Raw genomic sequence first — 20489 nt, 5'->3', positions numbered from 1 at the left:
ATTAGGAAACGGTTTGCCTCACATAACAAAGATCCAGTGACCTGTTAAATGAGGTCTGCGGGGTGTGGGGGCTTGCAGAGGGGATGTGGATGTGGGGATGAAGTGGGCAATTATGTTTAAGAACTCACTGCACAGTACAATGAGTTTATAACTAATGGAGAGAAGATTGAAGAAGGGGTGGGGTCCTCATAGATACAATACCCAGCACAGCCAGATAAAAACTTTTCTGTCACAGGATATTCATCTCCGTCTCTTTCTGGGGAAACGCTACAGCAGCCGGTCAGACAGAAACTTTGAGGTTAATTGGTGAAAAATGCCGGAGGAGGAAGAACGAGAGAAATTAGCCAAAGTCATCAGACAGTGGAACAACAACAGACTGGACTTGTTTGAAATAAGTCAACCTGATAAGGTGAGTCGCCTGCAGACGGGGTTCATACACCATATCATATCTTTAAGTCTGGACTGACCTTTATTCTCTGTACAACTTTTAAAGCCACAGTTTAAGTTGTACTTTCAAATTTAAAGTTCTATTTATCCCACTTTACCCATGTGAGTACATTTATCTACTGTGTTAATGTACTGTACTTCATGCAATAATTTTTGAGTGATGGGATACTACCTGAATATTTTCTGAGATTTTATACTTTTAGTCCTAATCTAATATCTAAACTTTATATATCAACAATTAAATGCCTTTTAGATTCATATACTTTCATACACTAAACTAACTATTAATATCATAAAGATGTTACTTCCAGAACAATTTCTGAACCCATTGGGTAGCGATTTGTCAACGATTTAGCCTCCAGGGTCAACGGCCAATATTTCAGGTGCTCGAGTGGAACCGTTGACAGGACACCTCAAACTGCTAATGAGGTCAATTATGACTCTTTCCATTATGAATTTATGAATATCTAGGCACTGGTTAAATGGATGGAGGTTCACCACAGTTCATCTACACGTACTACCCACATCATTTTGATTCAAAGTTAGCTATTGGGTGTGCAAGATTTAATTGATTATAATCGATACTGACAGGTATTATTTAAGAGTCTAAGAGCATTTATGAATTGGGCACCAGGCAGGTCCTTCAGGGACACCTTGAAAGCTTTTTGAAGCTTTTTTATAAAAGTGACAGATTGGCCTTTTATATTCTTAAAGCCTATTCAATGATAGGGTTTTAGTAAACTTTATGAACACAGAAGGTTGAATACTGTTAAGTATAAGGGAGAAAAAGATACTGGACATGCTTAAAAGCTAAAACAGTTTTCTGTTTTCTGGCAGAACCTAGAGTTTCATGGGGTGATGCGCTTCTACTTTGAGGATCATGTTGGAGGAAATGTGGCCACAAAGTGCCTGCGTGTGTGCAGCAACTCTCCAACTCATGAGGTTATCGAAACCCTTTCAGAGAAGTTCAGGCCTGATATGAAAATGCTGAGTACTAGTTATTCCTTATATGAGATCCACGCTAATAAAGGTAATCAACTGACCCATACTGTCTATTTTTAAAAGGAACATGTCACCGTTGTGTTTTCATTTTAGCTGGCACAATAAATCAGCTACACTTTTGCTAATCCCTTAATCATTTAAGTTATTTAAAAAACAAAACTTTGCTTGTTTCAACATTTAAAATATGAAGATGTCCTGCTTAACTTTACCATTTGATAGTAATATTCGGGAGGTTTTGAAATGATTAATCAACAAAGCATTCTGAGGATGAACTGATATTGATAATTACTGTTAGTCGCAGCTCTTATAGCATTGTATTGGTTAAGTTGATTTGAGAATATTCTGACCATTATTCTGCTTTGTGTAAGAACGTAAACTGGATGTGGACGAGAGGCCTTTGGTTGTACAATTAAACTGGAACACAGACAACAGAGAAGGTCGTTTTGTGCTCAAGAAAGATGAGGAGAGTTTGGAGGTAAAACTCAAACCATGAATTCAGTCCGCAGATTCCCTCCCTCTTCACGTATTCTCACATCTGTTGTTTTTTTTAATGTGTCCAACAATAAAGGGAAACTGTCACGAGAAGGAAAAAGGAGGCGTGATCCAAAGCTTCAAGAGGACACTGTCAAGAAAAGACAAGAAGAAAGAGAAGAATAAAACAAAAGCGGCTGACAGGGTTTCAGAGGATGAGAATGGGTAAAATGTTTGACTGTTAACTATTTTTATTTTCCAGACATGCTGGCTTCAGGCCTGCCTAATGGTCAGAATAACATCTAAGAATAACATCTACCCTTTACGCAAATATCCAGGTCAAATGAAAAGCTACTGAATAACAACAACAGATTTTGTGTGTCTAACCATGAGACTAAAAAGAGCTGCACTGAGAACGAAAATCAACAGAAGCAAGCTGCCGCAGGTAAATCATCTGCAAATTGTAGAAAAGTAGGAATGATAAAAAGCAATGCAGCAGTCTTACAATAGACCAGATCCATAACATCAGTAGAGACATATTTAACTTCCAATCAATAAGGACTACATTACATAATATAAAAAGAATGACTGATGATTTGGTTTTTTTTTCCAGACTTCTCTGATCAACCTGGATTACCAGTTGGAATTAAATTCTGTGATAACGGTGAGTATGAAACAAAAAATGTTTTTTCCGCAATGCTCTTTTGATATTTATCAGCTGTAAGCTGACTGCCTTCCCTCTCATAATGTCCTCCTGCCCCCTGCTGGTGTCTTTCACATTTCAGCTGAGGAAGCCTTCCTGTCTGCAGTCATAAATTACACCAACAGCTCCACAGTTCATTTCAAGCTCTCACCTGCATACATCCTCTATGCTGTGGGACGCTTTGCTCTGCAACGCCATTACAGGCAAGGCTCTCCACCCTCAGGGCTGACACGTAGTGCATCATCGATAACAAACAAAATGGTGACCATGACGGGGGAGGTCATCCAGGCAAGTGCAGGAAACCTCTTACTATTATTACATTTGCACAAACTGAAAAACTTATGTGTAAGCAGTCATACCAAAATAAACTTGAATGAACTGCGAATACTTAATACATCTGCCAGGTGTTCTATCACTGCTGTTATTTGCCTTGTAGAGGCAGCAGACCATCGCCGGGGCCCTCACCTTCTGGATGGCCAACTCCTCTGAGCTGCTGAACTTCCTCAAGCATGACAAAGACCTCAGCTCACTTACACAGCAAAGTCAGCTGGATTTGTCTCACATGGTGCACAAAGCCTACAGGTACAGATGACAAGACGTGACAATAGAGATTGAGAGTTTTTGAATACAAACTGTAACTGCAGCACATGGTCAATAGGTCACCCATGAGGACCCAGTCTTTTATCACACATCGAGTGAGTCACCACACTTAAAGAAGTATTTCAAAAAATGGTCTTTCACAAACGCGGTTGTCTATGCAGTAAAAAGATGTGAGTGCTTTTGAAATTGGTTTATGACCAGAGAAAAAAAAGAAAAAGGGCAGTGGCATAACCTTTTTCTCAAGAGGTAAAAAAACCCTATACAACTACCAAAATGCACTGGGCCTACCAGACCACCGAGTTTGGCCATTTTGACACAGAATATGGTGGCTGACTGATAAAGAACAATATAAAATTACATTTAAACCGTGCGCTAAAATATGTTTCAGAAAACATTTAAGGTCAGAAACAGACAACACAGTAACGGAATATTAATTATTTGATTAGCACTGCCTAGGTTTACAGTTGGATAAAAATTTTGGTCTGAGTTTGAGAGCAAGAGACTGAGAGTGAGAGAGGGGGAGAACGAGTGAGTGAGAGACAGAGAGTGTAATCTCTCCTCTTGGGCTTATGAAAAGGTGAAACATGCTAACAGCCCTAGAGCTGGGGGGTAAAAAACATCATATTATAATATCATTCAGATGTATCACTTTGGGTGTATATGGTGGGAGTTATGCAACAAAAGACAATAACTATGTGTTTGTGTTTTAAGCTAAAGGCATCCAGACAGAAAATACTTGTGCTGATGCATTTTAAAGGCTACATATTGAAGAGTTTTGTTTTTAAATTTGTGTTTCATTCCCTTAAGCTATCTGCTACAGTGTCTACAGAATGAGTTGAGGAAGCACTTGCCAACTTTTTTGATTGATCCTGAGCAACATGGTGCACTGCCAGCTGGTATTGGTAAGTGTGTATTTATAGCCACTACAGCAACAATTATCTCACTCATAATTTAAGATTCTTGGAAGAGCTGTGATTTTTCCTCATAATAATCAAGTATTCTGAACTCCTTTTCTTGCCTGCTGCAGAGATGGTGCTGAACACCTTGATGAACACTATGTCACTTTTACGCCGATGTCGAGTCAACCCTGCCCTGACCATCCAGGTCTTCTCCCAACTCTTCCATTTCATCAGTGCCTGGCTCTTCAACAAACTCATGTGCCAAGAGCCCAGCACTCCGGGCCTGCGCTCGCACTACTGGGGAGCTGCTCTCCGCCAGAGGCTCACAGCCATCGAAGCCTGGGCGGAGAGGCAGGGCCTGGAGCTGGCTGCTGACTGCCACCTTGGACACATCATCCAGGTCTGTCCCTCCTTCCAATATAATATAGAAAAAGTGTTTTCTACCACCAATATGCTCAAAGTTTCTAAAAAGTTTCTAAAACGCAAAACAGAATCAAACGTTCTTCTTTACATTTTTTGCACAAGCTTCTTTTTAAGATACGGAAATACTGATCTTTCTCTCTGCTTTGCGGTTATCTCAGCTTTTCTTTGCATGTCACAGCACATATTTCAGTCAATACAAGCTGTTACAATAGAATTGCCTGGCTGTTTCTAGGCAACCATGCTCCTGACCATGAACAAGTACTCAACACAAGACGTGAAGGCCATCCAGAATTCCTGTTTCAAGTTGAACTCACTGCAGCTGCAGACGTTACTATCTGGCTACCTTTATGCAACCAATGAGCCTCACATCCCCCCTGTGAGTACTTATCGTCTGTCCTTCCACTCCACTCGTGTCTCTGTTCTCCCTGTTTGAAATTTCTGCAGGTTATTTATCTTGATAATTAGCCTACAGAAATGAAAGTACTACTATGACAGCACAGAAAGAGACTTAAGGTTTACAATTTAGCAGCAGCAGCCTCAACCACAGAGAGGAGCTCAGCAGCATAGATTTAGTAATGTGAATAATTAACAATGATGGATATGATAATGAATAATATATGAAGAATATTACAGCAAGTTGTCACATAAACTTATTGCTTTATGAGGTGTGTGACTACTTATTCTGTGTGATAAAAGTCACGTCAAGTTTTCCATTAAAGGTCCTTTGTGTACGATTTAGGGGGATATATTGGTGGAAATAGAACGTGATATAATAGTGTAGGTTTTCTTGATTGTATAAATTCATGAAAATAGGAATTGCTGTGTTTTCCTTACCTTAGAGTGAGCCATATCTACATGGGGAGCAGGTCCGCGTGCACAGATATTACCATGTTGTGCCGCCATGTTTTTACCGTAGCCTGGAACAGACAAACCAAATACTGGCTTGTGTTAGGGACATTCAGCCAATTAAAGTGTACTGCATAAACTATTCCAGCAAGAAGATTAACCCTGCTAAATTGGAGCGGGGCTTCTTCCCATCATTTAAACATTTTTAGGTTCTTAAATTTAGAGAAGATGAGATTTATAAGTATGGCAACCTTTACAACATGCTTGGTTAACCAGTTGTACATGTATTTTGTAATATCATTGTATAATGTACCCCTGCGACTGCAACTTATGTAAGTGTTTGAGTTACTTTTTTCACTTTTTTATTCAATTGTTATTTGTTTAGTTGTTGTTTTATTTCCTCTTTTTGTAAACATGAATACAGTGATACATTTCTTACTGATACTTTGTTTTGCGATACTGAATAAGTAAATTAGTAAAATAAATAAATAAATAAATAAATTTAAAAAAAGTAAAAGTGCTCAGTACAGAAAGCAAATTCAGCAATTTAACAAATCAAATTAATTGAAAGAAAATACAGCAAATTATCACATTTGAGAAGCTGGAAACAGGTTTTTAGGTGACAAATGATTATCAAAATAGATTCCAAATAATTTTCTAATCAGTCAACTAACCATTGCAGCTATACTTTGGTGCAAAATCTTAATTTGTAAAATAACTAGTGACTATAGTTATCAAGTAATTGTAGTGGAGTAAAAGGTACATCATTTCCCTCTGAAAAGGTGGAGTAGAAATAGAAAGAGACATGAGACTGAAATACTTCAGTAAAGTAAAAGTACTGCAAATATGCAGTTAGAGCAGTACTTGAGGAAATGTACTTAGCTACATTACACGACTGTAAGTACTACAAATAAAGTTGTAACTTTGGCATGAAAGCATAAAATGGTCAGCAAGTGCAACAGAAATGACATTATCAACTACAACAGAGAGTGGGGTGGTGTTAGCTAGCAGCCGTTGACAGCCAAATGGGGCTAGTTAGCTTAGCTTAGCCAAACACACAAAGCAAACAGCCAAAACATCTATTTACATTCATAAAACGTTAACAGAAAGAAGCACACACTTAACTTACCGAAGTAAAGCAAGAGTTGACACCACCACAGGAAACTCCGGGTACTCTAAAATGAAGTTAACATTTGCCGCAGTTGGCGTTAGCATAGTGAGCTAATCAATGGCTAGTTAGCTAACCAAAGTCTACATTGGCAGATGCGCGAGCGAGGCGCTGTTAATACAAATATCAAAACTATATATGTTAAAATAACTACTACAAGTATTACTGCAGTTAGTACTACTTTAACGTCTATCTAGCTGTTAAAAAAAGCTGGGTTGAACCACTGAAAAATATTAATTTAGCCACTGATTAAACTTGTTAAACTTGTCTTTTTAAAGAACTTCGTCCACTGCTGTTACTATGACAACCACTACTGTTGCTCTAGCAACTGCCACAGGTGCTACTGCAATTTACTACAGGAATTACTACTGCTTCTACTACAGCCTTTTCTTAGGGACTGTTCTTTATTTATCAAAGGGGGGGGCTGGGATGTCATTCAGTGACTGGTGGTAAATGTGTCACCCTCCCTCCATGATAAATTAGTTATTAGATTTTAAAAACTTACCTTTTGATGTTTGAAAGTTAAAAGTTGGCAGACAAAATCCTGGAGTTGAAAGCAGTCAAAAAAGTCATATCATAGCCACTTTTACAGCTTTGCATGAGACAAGAGCAGCAGCCAAAAAGGTCAACCTATGCAGATCGCCACCAGCTGGCGGAAAACCAAAAAAACTAAAGATTTTTTTTTAACCAAAGTTACTGTAGAAATACTCAATTACAAGTCCATATCTTCTTAGAATTATCAACAAATTTTACTTGAAGCATCAGAAATAAAAGTACTCATTATGCAAAAGAATGTAGTATTATTATTATCATTATACATTATTGGATAATTGCAAATTAATTTCTGTGAAAGAATTACTTCAATTATGTTTAGTGGTGGAGCTTTTAATAATAATAATGAAAATGATATGCTAACTTTTAAAACAGTTTGCAACGCGCTTTAACTTATGGTTTAATGTGCAAGTTTAGTTTAGTTCAAATATTTAGTTTAGTAAAAATAAATAAAAGTATTTCCCACTGAAAGACAGTGAAGTAGGAGTATAAAGTACCACAGCAAGTACAGTAAAAGTAACTAAAAACTGTAATGGTACAGTCATTGAGTTAAAGTCATCATTTACTTTTTACCAGTGACATTTGTCAGTGGAGCAGTGCTGGGTATATGTAGGTAAACAGGGTAACTTGAAAGGCATGTTTTCTGAAGAAAATCAAAGAAAAGAAGAGAAAGTTGTCAAAAATAAGTATTACAACAAATATTACAACTGCTGCAACATTTTTTTACTTTATCCTGTTTACCATACCACTTAATGCAACAACTTCCTCAACTACTATTCCCATTACAACTGCAGCTAAATCTCTAGCACAGTATAAGTACACTATTTTAAAGTTAGACTTCTCTACCTCTCCAGGGAGGTCAGCGATCAGGGTTATCTGCATGAAGAGTTTTGCTCAGGGTCACAGCAGGCAGATTGGATGTCACCTCCCTGAAGCCTTGTCACAGAATGACAAATGTCAATCTATACCCCAGAACGACCTTTTCCTGAAATATTTCCGCCGTCTGATCCACTTGTCATCCTCGCTGCAGGATTTGATCGATGCTGTAGTGACGGCTGCGGAGGCCTCGGCAGATAACCTGATTCGAAGCGAAGGACGGGACATCCAGCTGGAGGAGAGCCTCAACCTCCACCTGCCCTTCCTGCTGCCAGAGGGAGGATACTCCTGTGACACTGTGAGAGGAATCCCTCCAGGGTTTAGGGAGTTTTTGGAGCCAATTTGCCGGAAAGGTTTGGGTCATAGTTGCAAAACATGAAAATACTGCAGATTTAATGATTGTATCCAAGATAAACACACCTGAAATCTTTCTCCTCCAGGTCTCTGCTCTTTAACATGCCAGCCAAACTCCAAAGGTGACTGGACTGTGCACTTCAGTGAGCCAACTTCCTCTTCAGAGAGCACATACATGGTAAACAAAAATGATAAGTGCTTTAAATAGATTTTAATACAAAACAAAGAATAAAGGGAGCAAGTCATGCAATTTATTTATGTTTTCTTCATTAGGAAGCACAGGGAGAGCCAGAGATTGAGACTATCATACTGAACAAACCTCTGAACAGCGGGATGGGCGTCAGCATTGTAGCTGCAAAGGTGACTGCATTCATTTTGCCAAAAACTGGAACCAGTCAAACACCCCAAACTATCTGCTAAATGTCTCAAATAATGAACATCCTCTCTCTTATTTACCACAGGGAGCAGGGCAAGGACACCTCGGGATTTATATCAAATCTATTGTCAAGGGAGGACCGGCTGAAATGGTGAGATCTAAATCAATATATATACATATATATATTCAGGTCAACTTTAGATGTGAAATGTACAAAATACTTTTTAAGCAATTATACAAGATTAAAATAATGGACAAAATCTCTACTTTGTGCAGAACGGCAGGTTAACAGCTGGAGATCAGCTGCTGAGTGTGGATGGTCAAAGTCTGGTCGGCCTCAGCCAAGAAAGGTAGCTACATACTCTATGAGATCTTATTAACCCTTAGGGCCCACTTTAACACACTTTAATTCAAAAATGCGCTTTTAAAAATCAAGCTTTAACAAAATATTATGCATTATGTTATTTTCTACTTTCACTGAGTCATTTTGTTAACCAACATCAGTCCTAATCATAAATATCAAATATTTCAGAATTTGAACCCTGTAAATGTTTTTTTCAATGATGCGTTTTTACATGAAAAAATGAATGAATGAATGAATGAATTGTTACTACATGCTAAGTAGATTTTATTTTGGAAGAATAAAATCTACTTAGGCTGGAAATTCCAAGAGAAAAAAAAAACAAACAAGCTTACCAAATTTATGCCATATGCATGAACACAGCCAAAATTCATAAATATACAGTATATATATATTTAAAAGAAAAAGCGATAAAACTATCAGGGCACAGTCATTTTCCGTGTGCAAAATAGTTTAGTGTAATAAAATTTAAATAGGTGCAATGCTGCACAATCCCCTTTTATGGCCACAAAAGAAAAAGATGATTTGAGTTTTTGAATACTGCACTCCCCCCCGTAGCTGACTGAGTGGCTCGTGTTGTTTTTTTCCGAGCTGGGTGTAATAAATCTGAACTAGAATGGTTTTTATTCTTTGTATTAAGCTCCAGAAAATGTCATGAAATATTCGTGATGACATACACAAAAGCTCAACAATAATATCCAAATATCGACATAATGACCCAATACAAAGTATTTTTTCCCTAGATAATGTCACGGAGCAGTTTTCAAACAGCCAACAGGTGACAGCAGTAAAACCTCAATCATCATGCAAGAGAACCAGATAGTGTAATAAAAAGTATAAAACAAAAGCTGTTCAGTATGAAATATAATGTGGTTTTCATACTGATTCAGGGCAGCAGCCATCATGATGCAAACCGGCCCCATCGTGACCTTACAGGTTGCAAAGTTTGGAGCGAGCTACCACGGCTTGGGAGCTCTGCTGAGTGAACCGACCCCAGAAAAGACAACAGGTAAACGCACAATAAAAGTTCATTTATTATTTGTTGGTTTTTCACTTTCTGCTCTTCATCACCAAATTATTTTCCTGCCTCACAAGGTGATATAGGCCACCCTAAGCCAAACGGTAAAGCGCTCATGCTGTACAGTGTTGTGGTCGCTGGTCCGTCAGAGCGGCTTCATGGAGGCAGCAGAAGGAAGAAAGAGCAAACGATGCAGAGAAACAGACAACTTTATCGCTCTAACCCCAACATGACCGGTGGGTGCACTGCTATTATAATCACTGCTGGGCTCATACAGTAAATACCTTAACGTGAAATACGTTTAACGTTTGAGGCTGAGTCCTGAAAACAGCTACAGAGTATTTACTTTGTCCTTACTTCAGCAGATTATTCCCCCGAGGATGAAGACGAGCCTGTTGACTCTGTTGTGAGAGGGAGCAACATGACTGCCGTCTCCAGTATCAACCTTTCTACTGATGTGAGATATTCCTAGATTTCTCTGTCTAGTTCCTCATAACATAACATAACATAACATAACATAACATAACATAACATAACATAACATAACATAACATAACATAACATAACGAGGCCATGAGCTGAGCATCCAAACAAGAGTGTTTTAAACCGCATTTGTCACATAAATGACCTTTTCATGTCTGTATTCAGACATTTCACAGGGAATACTTGACACTTCCAAACCCTAAATCCCAGGATAAGAACTTGTCTGAAGCCAGTCGACCACAGCAAACATTCAAAGTGTCTTTGAGGCCTTTAGATGGACAGAGCTCCAGTAAGAGGACATTCATGGTAAGTCTACACAGGATCCTAATGCTCCTCTGGTACCACGCTCACACCATTAGCTCCGTCAGCACTGTTTCTGTTGTGATGTTAGCACCATTAGGCCCTGATCAGATGGAGCACCTATTTTGCAGCCCAAGTTTTGCGCTAATCTGTAATGGAAACCCAGCTAGTGTTAAGCTAATGATTACTCACTGTTATTGTCACCCTACTAGGCAAGCTGCAAGACATGTCGGAAAAAATGAAGCCTCAAATATTGTCTATCATTTACTATCTAACAATTCGATGCAGTGTCCCCAAATCATCCTAAAATACGCCTTACACGGACCGTCATCCAGGCAGAGCTACACGGATCTCCATTTCCCTGCCCATTTTTTAAATGCAGATTTCATTAACATTAATGCAGTTGGTGTGCCCAAAAGCTCACCTGGCAGAGCAGGTGCCCCATGAACAAAAGGCTATGTCCTTGCCGCAGCTGCCGTGGGTTCAATTCCAACCTGTGGCCCTTAACTGCAAGTGCAGGATTTATTTGCAGCAGATTGGTTTTACATTGCTGTACTATTAATTAAAATAAATGAGCACTCCATCCACCACTGATATTTCATAAAATGCTAAATACAAGAAGGTAACACAACAAACATGTCTGTATTTCCCCTCTCAGCGCCACGCTCTGTCACAGGAGAACCTGTGTGTGGACAGTGGAGGCCCCCTGCTGGACAAAAGGCAGAACATGTGGGAGCAGAAGGAGCAGCATGCAAAGCAAACCATGAGCCACTATTCATCTTTCCCAATCCGCTCGAGTGCTTCCACTCATGACATCCTCTCAGATCATTGTTCTCCTACAAAACAACAGCAGCAGAGCACCCGCACAAGTGGCGCCGGCATCTGGAGAACTCCTTTCTCCCAACATCCAACACCGACTCCCTCCAACCAGCCGATACGCATAGACATCCCTGTAACCAGAGCAGTGACCACACACACAAATCCTCCTCTCACCACCTTCCAGAGTTCATCTTTGCTGGCAGCGAGGATGAGCCAAACCCTTAACAGGAATGGAAATACAAACAGAGCAATTCATATTTATGCGTGTCCCATCACTGCAGCCAAGAAGCTGCCTCAGGCCTCACTTCTGTCACCGCAGCAGAGATCCACCACGCCCCGGGATCAGGCTGCAAAACCCCAAGTGAGCATCACTCCGACAAAACACGTCTCCTTCCAAGAACCTCCCACTCAGCAGAGGCAAAGCACGGGTCCAGCAAAACCCAAAGACCCCCAGGAGCTGTGTGACCCCTGGAGGAGGGAGGCCCAGGAGAAGCTGGAGGAGCAGCAGAGGCTCCATGTGGTGGAGCTCCTGGAGCAGGAGGTGCATGAGCTCCAGGGTAAAGCGAGGCGCACGGCGGAGGAGAACGACCGGCTCCGGAGGCTCAGCCTGGAGTGGCAGTTTCAGAAGAGGCTGCAGGAGGTTCAGCAGAGAGGAGAGGATGAGGAGGAGGAAGATGAGGATTTGGACATGATGGTGACTTTGCAGCAGCTGGAGAAAAGAACACAGGTGAAGCCTGACACAGCTGAAGGGAAAGACAGAAAGTTGATGTTTCCAGAAGGTATTGTGGGAAGTGTAGGTAACACAGACTAAAGTAGATTAATTAACCCCAAGTGGTTACATTGCAGCCTTCTTTTCAGCTGCTGGCTGCAGTGCTCTCATTAAATACTGAGCCAATACCAAAATGTATTGTTCCCATCAGTAACTTAGATTAAAAAATTACGATCCAGGTTGAAAAACGTCCTTAAGTGAAGGACAGTGAGTAAGACAAACACGGTACATGATCACATATAAATATTGTAAAACAGATTAAAAGTAGACATAATTAAAATGTCTACCAACACTGTATGTAAACAGAATTAACAATATCATAATGGGACATATTAACTCCAAAACTATACCTACAACCTATAAAATATGTTTATAATGTCTTCATCTGAGTTCCTCTAAAACTACGATTGTAGTGTATTATAGTGTTTTACCAGTAAATATAAATATTTCGACTTGCTCTTCAAATACTTTGTAAAGCTGTTGTTTGTCAGCTTAAAATTAAGTGAAAAAGGTTAAGTTTTTCCAAGATTAAGGGGGGGGGGTATTTTAATGTGTCATAAACATATTAAAAAAGTTTACACTGCATTATGACCTACTGAAAATGTGTCAATATGGTGCTTAAGTAAGTAAAATATGCTAGGTTATAATTGTCTTTTATCAACAAAAGACTACTTCTGTTAACAGAAATTGAAATAATAAAGGTGATATAAAAAAAAACGCACAATGATCTATAACAAAAATATGTTTTTCCACCTTTAGAGCAGGAGAAGCTCTGCTGGGAACATTGAGTTGGAAAAGCAGGCAGGAACTCATCTCTGCCAAAAAGAAGACAAGGCAAAGACGGGTAACTGTTTGCTAATACAAACATTATGAATACAAATTAAATACTGTGTTTCATTTATTCAAATGAGTCAGTGCTGACTTGATATCTTTTTTTTATTATACATTGACATATTTTCATGTTTTTGCAGATCAAAGAGCGAGCGGACGGAGTCAAGACTTTAACAACATGGCTTCAAAAGAGTGAGTTCAAACTTTTTGTCTGTAAAACAGTGAAATCAGTCAAATCTAACAAACAGCAGCTATTTATTTCTAAATATTTATACTCATGATGATTTAAAGGTCCAGTCAGTGTGTAGCATTTAGGGGCATCAATTGGCAGAAATGGTATGTAACTTTCGTGACTATGTTTTCTTAATTTAAAATCACCTGAAAATAAGAATTGTTGTGTTTTTGTCACCTTATAATGAGTCGCTTATATGTACAGTGGTTCCTTTTCCACGGGTTCACTGTGTTGCTCTGCAGAATCGACAAACCAAACACATCGGCTCTAGATGAAGCGTTTTTTTTTTTTTTTCCTGCCAGCCAGCGTAGTTTTTCTGTTCCCCTAGCACATGGGAGAAGTTTCAGTTCATTATATGCCACAAAAAAACTCCATGCTGGACCTTTTAAAATGTGGAATTCTGTCAGACCTAAGCTTATTCCTCCTCATTCACCCCTACATGACCATTTGTGTATTAATTACTCAACATTTTTTTACCTTGAGTTTTTCTATAGAAATGTCATTTTGCAGGTGAAGTATTTCTTTAATGACACAGACATGTTTATACACAGTTGTGTATCATCACCACAAACCCCAATAGCAATTACATTCTTCCAAACACTTCAAAAGTGTTTGGAAGAAATCCCTGAGTAAAATCTAATATATAAATAAAGTTTCAAAACAGCACAGGCTACTGTTTGTGACAATACAATCAATACAATTCAGGTATTCCTGCTAATATCAAGTATTTTATTTACAGAAACCAGGAGGAGAAAATCAAGAGAGCGTCGGCTCCTGAAAAGCTCACGTTCAAGGAGCGTCAGCGTCTCTTCTCTCTGGCGTCCAGTGCATAAATGAAGGTTAAAGCCTTGTAAACAGAAACCTCGGCGTTAACATAAACAACAGTAATGATGTGCTGGTAAAATGACAGTGTACAGTACCATGGAAAAAGAGGACCTATTTACTCTAGCTGTAGTGTGTTTACACAGTAATGCTTGTAATTTCTAATTCCTAGATGATATTTGGCAATAAAACTATGGCACTTATTTTAAGCTTAATAACTGTAAAACACAGAGCTACTTCTGCCTTCTAACAGAAGCAAAACTGTTACCTGTGTTAAAGTTACTTTGTGCGCTGATAAAACTGCACCACAGCTTTCTCTTGCTCGTGAGTTTCAATGGAGCCGTGTCGCAGTCTTCGAATCTCTTTAATGGCATCGATCCCCGAAATCTTCCTCGTCTTCACCAGGTAGCAGGCCAGTACGGTGCCTGTTCTGCCATGACCGTGCATGCAGTGAACCGCCACACCCTGAAGAGGAAAAACACAGTGTTTGGTTTGCCAAATCCTCTGCACACAATGCCTGAATTAGTTGTTGCCAGGAGAGGAATTTTGTTTTTGCGGAACTGTTTTTCAGTGGAACTGATGCGGTTTAACCGACAAAGAAATCCTTGACTGAAATATGAAGGCTGCACACAGCGTTTACCAACAAAGGTGAAAAGAACTCAGGAAACCCAGGACAAGCTTTTTAGACCTTCGAAACCCGGATCAACAAGACTTTTGCATTCAGACGCCTCTGGACCCTGAGCAAATTGGTTTGATTTTATTCAAAAACCGTGTATCTTGCATATATGTACCTCTTTTTTGATTGATGCACTTTGGAGGAGCTGCAAGGTTGTGAAAGTCAGTTTTTCCCCTCCACTGTTCCAGGAGTTTCGTCAAAGTCAAGTAAACTTGAAGCCAAATGTTTCAGGTTTCAGTGCACGCAGCCTGCGTACAATACTACACTCAACGCTGGAGAGTCCTGAAAGTACTTTATAAGCATAACCATCCATCAAGCACAGTCTGTCCAGTATCTGAGATCTTACCTCCCCCTTGGAGTTGGCCTCTTCTACAATGGAGAGGAATCTTTCAATCTGACTTGGTGAAGGAGCAGTGAAGTCTGGTATCTTGATGTGGTGCAGCTTTAACTTTGGGCACGTGTCGTGGTTCGGTGGTTTTCTCTCACACAGGCAAACCAGGTGTTTGATACCGTTGTCCAGCAGGTACTGGTACTCCGCTGTCATCCTGGGTAGTGCCAGTCCGGCCAGTTTGTTCGGCTCAACCCAGGAGAAATTGTGTGGAGCGTTGAAGGCCATGCTGATCAAACTAGGAGGAGGGGACAAAAACAGAGTCAAACTAAGCCAGTTTATTTGCATTGTCAACATGCAACATTGAAAACCTGCCGTGGAAATTTGTACCGTAAAAAAAAAAAAAACGTGTAAATTCAGTCTCTCTGGCTTAAAAACACACATGGATACTCAGCTCAGAAACAATGTCAGGAGCCGGTCGGTCTGCCACCAGAAGAGAGAGCAGCATTTCTGAAGGCAAGATAAATCATCTTTTTCTTTTAAGGCCATAAATAAGTGAAGTACTCTTCCAACAGAGCTAATAACATGTACAGACTTTCGGACTTTTTCACACTTGACAAGCAAACACCAAACTTGATTGTGTAGCATTGTACGTATCTAATTTTTATAACACATATTTATATTTTGCACCTGTATGTGAATGTTGGGGCGTGATAAGGGGGCAAACTGGTTTAAGGATATGGAAATGACTGTGCCCTGATAATAATGATAAATGATCAACATAAAAATCTCTGAAAAAATATACAGTATTTACCTTAATATAAAGTGGAAGATCAACAAGCAACAAAAACCTTTTTTGAGAAGTTTTAAAATTCTTGTTTCAAACTCAAAAGGTAAAATGGTGGTGGAGTGTTTAATAGTTTAGTATGATATAATATGGTATATAATATCATTAATTTCAACAGGTTTAGCAAGCACTTTAGTAAATCTTACCTTTTCAAAGAGTTGAATAAATCCTGGAAAATTGACCAGGCCATAAGAAAACAGCGCTTTAACTAAACATTCACTAACTCAGAGGAGTGAAGCTTAAGTCCAGCGAACAGCAGCGAACTGGATAGACGAGTACAGCCTGATTAGCTTTAATAACGTAAGACTAGGCCAGATGAGGAAATACACCAACAGACCTCATCAGCTCAGCTAAAAACAGCAAATCCTCCCTCTGTTGTGAGTCACATTTAGGCCGTCATGTCTTAAAAACTAACATGCATAAAAAAGTTTGGTCTTTTTTCTGAACTGGAGCATCTCCAGATTAATTCCACACCTGATATGTTATGATTAGCGTTGCAACAGTATGAGATTTTCATGGTACGATAAACGTCTCAGGAAATATGCTTTGACAGTTTCAAGGTATTACAGAATTATTGATATTCTAACCCAGAATGACAACACTATTTAGTTTTACTTTTATCTTATTTTATATTTTATTAGTTTATTTTACAGTGGTGGTGCATTTTAACAAACATTGCTGTAAATATGATAGTTTTAAATCTATAGTCCTCGGCCAGATGTTAGAAAAGACACCCTAAAAGTAAAAGAACAAAACAAACAAATATAAAGATAAAAAACATTTATTGCAATAGGGTGCAACTTGTGGTAAAACAATTATAAAACTGACATTTACATTAGAAAATACTGTTGCAGCAAAAAAATAAAATAAATAAATAAATAAAAAAAATAAAAAAATACCAGAAAACATTAAAGCAAGTGTTTTGAGTGTCTCGTTGAATGAAGACTGTTGTGGTTTCAGAGTGTAATAAACCTGTAACCGGTGTTGTGTCGAAGACTGTTTTCCCGTCGATATGTGTTTCCCCTAAACCTGACCCAAAGCCTTAGTTTTTTTAAGGTTTGATACATATCATTTAATTACAATACCAAGTGTGTTTTAATGTGTTTTGATGATTTTGGCACTCATTTTTTAATTGCATAATTCTAAATTAATTATATCTTGGATTTATCTATTCTCTTTTTATTTTTTTATAGATTTATTTTTTATTTCTTAATAATTCCCCACACTCCCCATCTTTTTTGGAAATATTAATATTACATAGTTTATATTATATGCTATATTTTAGTCCATATTATTTAAAACTCAACACTACAACTTTGTTCAATGCACCAAAACAGAAGTAAGCCGAGACCATAGACTGTATATTTACAGTTTTTTTCGTTTTTATTTATTTATTTATCATACAACAAATAAGCATATCTTTCTTAATCAAGAAAACATTAAGGTTTTTTTTTTTACTTTGTTTTGTTTTGTTTTGTTTTGTTTTTGTATTTTCGTATGCTCCTACCAAACCTACCAAACTGAGGGGGGCATATTGCATGTACGGGGAGGGGGACACATTTGTTGGGGGGACACAATTTAACACAACACCGCAGTTAAGAGTTTTACAGAGATAATAAGAGAAGAAAGGAGCATTTAGTTTAACGTTAGCTAACTTAGCTTATCAAGAACTAGGAGACCAACTGTCGGCTAAGCTAACGGAGGCTGTCATACAACAGTTACTCCCCGCTAGCACCAAATAACGCTGTTCGAAAATGCTATTAGCTTAAGTGGCTCATCGTGTTATTTTTAAACACGATATCTCTTCCACAAACTACAGAAAAATTACTTACAGTTTCTTCTTTGAGCTTTTTGTCGAGCTGGTTCTTGCCGGCTGACCGTTAGGATAATAATGGCTGCTTCCACCGACCAACCCCGTTTACAGCAGTGGTATCAGTTCCGTTATATAACCGGAGCTAGCTGTCGCGGTGCTGGGCAGAGCAGCTCTGAGTTAGCTGACCTTTCGCCAGCCTTTTTATCAGGGTGGACAGCTATCATTATAAATCAGTTCTGGAGGTGCGCTAAAGTGAAAATAAATTATGTTGTACTTTATATAAAGTTCTAAAGTACTTTTAATCTGGAAACAGGGATATTTGTTGAACTGCGCCTTGTTATTCCAACAGTAAACTTTTTTTAAAATTAATATTTAACAAACATAAACGAACTATGATGATTTGATTGATGTTGGTATGATTTCTAATTGATCTGTTACGTGTGGTAGTGTATAGTCAGGATGGCCGAGCGGTCTAAGGCGCTGCGTTCAGGTCGCAGTCTCCCCTGGAGGCGTGGGTTCGAATCCCACTTCTGACAATAACTTTTCTCATTGGCTACACCTGAGGAGGAATTGTACTGTCATCTAATCACACGCAGTCCAATCCGTGTTTTTCCATTATTGACAGCCAATCACTGGCTTTTGTCTAAAATGTTCCATCTTTTCGCAACAAATTAACGTCGAGCATTTCCGTCTTTGACAAAACGGCCTTTACAATGAGTGAGCCGCTGTCGAGCCTCGGAGGTACTGCCAGCCAAAATACATCCATGCTGCCAGTCCGTGAGACGAAGTATTTCCATGTATCAACTCGAAACATGCAAATGAGCTGCACAGTTGTGTAAAAATTAAAAACAAAAATAAAAATAATTTGTTTACTCTCCTTCGAGGACCAGCTTCTTCGGTTTTTGTATGCTGTATTATTTATACTTCGTGTCCTTCTATATGTTCTGTTAAGTATCTTAATATATTTATAATCGATTTTTTCCCCTTTATTTTACTCAGACTAATTCCCATATATTTTATTAAGGTCTACGTTATGACTTTTTATCACTGCATGCATGACTATTTTGTACTCAAAAACTTTATGTTGTTGCTTCATGCGTTGTGCATGACTATTTTGTGCTAAAAGTCGATATGTTGTGGCAGTGCTATTGTTTTGTACTGTTGTTCTGCTGTTTCCTGTTGCTTACCATGGCTTGTTTTCTGTCCTGGGAGTTCCTGTTTGTTGTAGCTGTTGTTGTCTTCATGGTGTCCTGCTGCCGCTGATATGTGAATTTTATAATTTTACATGTTTCAAAACATCTTGCCAGAGGACTACAGCTGAAAATTAGCCTGAACCCTAACATAGTCACATTTACAGAACAACATATTTAATGTGTGTTGTCCCATTAAATAATAAAAATGTAATGAAATATCATTGACTCTTATCTTATTGGTGTATGGTGTTTGTGCAGTTACTGAAACTAAAATTTTAATCGAAAAAAATCTTTAGCTCACCATTACCTCTCTACTGTAACTGACCTCCTTTGACTACATTTAGTATTTAATATTTATTAACAAATGTTTAGAGAAGATATTGTTTGCTATTTTAGAAGTTACCAGGTGCAATACCCCCACCTGGGCTCTAGTTTGTGAAAAGCAGGCGTCTGATTATACAAGTGGCTTTTATTGTTTTTGTTTGTTTGTTTTTGCTTGCATGTAACTTTTTCGTATTATATTTTATTTATCTCACATCATATTGTCAATTTGATCATTTTTCAATCTACTCGATCAACTCATTGTGAAGATACTTACTGATTCTTTGGGGTATCTGTGACAAAAATCTGCATTTCTGTAGCTCAGGTCATGAGAAATCTGGATAAATGTCCTTTTTTCAAAATCAACATGCACATTTTAGAGTGCTGTGTTGCTGTCCCCATCCACCTGAGTATTAATGCTGCTGTTCAATCAGCGTGTTGATGTGCCACACCTGTCAGGTGGTTATCTTGGTAAAGGAGAAGTGCTCAATAATATGGCCTAAATTTGAGATATATGACTCTTTTGTGTGCAGAAAAATAGTCTTGGATGTTTAACTTGAAACTGTAGAAAATGGGAACAAAAACAGAAGTGTTGCATTTAAAATTTTTTCAATTTGTAAATTTTTGTAACAATGATGTGTGATACATGGCCCCAAAAATAGCAACATTTTATCAGTGTACAAGAAAATAACCTGGAAAAAAAAAAATAGTACAGAAAATAAAAAATGAGTATATCCACCCCCAACATAATTGTAAATACATAAATTTAGTTTTCTAGACATAGTTAGTTTTCTCCCCACCTTTTCTAAACAAATTTTCATGTTTCAGGTCATTTTCTTTGTCACTTTTTGCTAATTTCTTTCTAATTTGTGGGACATTTTTAACCTTGTTGTGGTGGCCACATTAAATCATGTGACTTTAGTGCCGTGCGTTTATAGCCTAATGTTAGCGTTTTAACT

At 38.4% G+C, this 20489-nt stretch overlaps 2 protein-coding genes, 1 long non-coding RNA gene and 1 other non-coding gene across 12 annotated transcripts in view; 2 read left to right on the top strand and 2 right to left on the bottom strand.

The window, feature by feature from the left end:
* Positions 1-6927, bottom strand: part of LOC148187416 (uncharacterized) — a 52812-nt gene extending 45885 nt beyond the window's left edge. For all 3 annotated transcript variants that reach the window (XR_015778605.1, XR_015778606.1, XR_015778607.1), the window contains exons 1-2: positions 6521-6927; positions 5380-5462 (exon numbers count right to left, since the gene is read on the bottom strand). This is a non-coding gene — a long non-coding RNA (uncharacterized LOC148187416). The remainder of the gene's footprint in view (positions 1-5379; positions 5463-6520) is intronic.
* On the top strand, positions 79-14405 carry afdnb (afadin, adherens junction formation factor b). 4 transcript variants are annotated; one of them, XM_088087223.1, is made up of 24 exons: positions 80-409; positions 1285-1477; positions 1818-1924; positions 2018-2145; positions 2259-2365; positions 2534-2584; positions 2706-2911; positions 3060-3205; positions 4031-4125; positions 4251-4522; positions 4778-4921; positions 8142-8340; positions 8428-8519; positions 8615-8701; positions 8803-8868; positions 8994-9067; positions 9969-10087; positions 10174-10332; positions 10459-10553; positions 10745-10885; positions 11538-12425; positions 13227-13311; positions 13439-13490; positions 14270-14405. In XM_088087223.1, exons 1-24 carry the CDS (start codon positions 314-316, stop codon positions 14361-14363), a joined length of 3696 nt encoding a protein of 1231 aa, XP_087943349.1. In that variant the 5' UTR covers positions 80-313; the 3' UTR covers positions 14364-14405. The 4 variants fall into 4 exon arrangements, with proteins under 4 accessions (XP_087943352.1, XP_087943351.1, XP_087943349.1 ...); XM_088087224.1 differs by having other exon boundaries at positions 81-409; positions 10462-10553; XM_088087226.1 differs by lacking the exon at positions 10745-10885 and having other exon boundaries at positions 79-409; positions 10462-10553.
* On the bottom strand, positions 12311-19921 carry dusp23b (dual specificity phosphatase 23b). 4 transcript variants are annotated; one of them, XM_042501128.2, is made up of 4 exons: positions 16350-16872; positions 15375-15654; positions 14621-14817; positions 12311-12329 (listed from the first exon to the last, which is right to left on the bottom strand). In XM_042501128.2, exons 1-3 carry the CDS (start codon positions 16391-16393, stop codon positions 14632-14634), a joined length of 510 nt encoding a protein of 169 aa, XP_042357062.1. In that variant the 5' UTR covers positions 16394-16872; the 3' UTR covers positions 12311-12329; positions 14621-14631. The 4 variants fall into 4 exon arrangements, with proteins under 4 accessions (XP_042357062.1, XP_087943353.1, XP_042357063.1 ...); XM_088087227.1 differs by lacking the exons at positions 12311-12329; positions 16350-16872 and adding an exon at positions 19808-19921 and having other exon boundaries at positions 13386-14817; XM_042501129.2 differs by lacking the exons at positions 12311-12329; positions 16350-16872 and adding an exon at positions 18036-18216 and having other exon boundaries at positions 13386-14817.
* trnal-cag (transfer RNA leucine (anticodon CAG)) lies at positions 18470-18552 on the top strand. Its single transcript has one exon. It is a non-coding gene; the product is annotated as a tRNA-Leu (tRNA).
* Positions 19922-20489: the final 568 nt, after the last annotated feature.

Source organism: Plectropomus leopardus, chromosome 14 (genome assembly GCF_026936395.1).
Source record: "Plectropomus leopardus strain MGB_pleo_1.0 chromosome 14, ASM2693639v1, whole genome shotgun sequence".
Taxonomy (NCBI): Eukaryota; Metazoa; Chordata; class Actinopteri; order Perciformes; family Serranidae; genus Plectropomus; species Plectropomus leopardus.
This window is presented reverse-complemented; position numbering and strand designations above follow the sequence as displayed.

Coding starts and splice junctions, on each gene's coding strand:
- afdnb (XM_088087223.1), top strand. CDS start 314: ATGCCGGAGGAGGAAGAACGAGAGAAATTAGCCAAAGTCATCAGACAG. Junction 8,869..8,993: donor AGGGAGGACCGGCTGAAATG/GTGAGATCTAAA, acceptor TACTTTGTGCAG/AACGGCAGGTTAACAGCTGG. Junction 9,068..9,968: donor GTCGGCCTCAGCCAAGAAAG/GTAGCTACATAC, acceptor ATACTGATTCAG/GGCAGCAGCCATCATGATGC.
- dusp23b (XM_042501128.2), bottom strand. CDS start 16,393: ATGGCCTGGTCAATTTTCCAGGATTTATTCAACTCTTTGAAAAG. Junction 15,655..16,349: donor TTATTCAACTCTTTGAAAAG/GTAAGATTTACT, acceptor CCCTCCTCCTAG/TTTGATCAGCATGGCCTTCA. Junction 14,818..15,374: donor AGGCCAACTCCAAGGGGGAG/GTAAGATCTCAG, acceptor TTTCCTCTTCAG/GGTGTGGCGGTTCACTGCAT.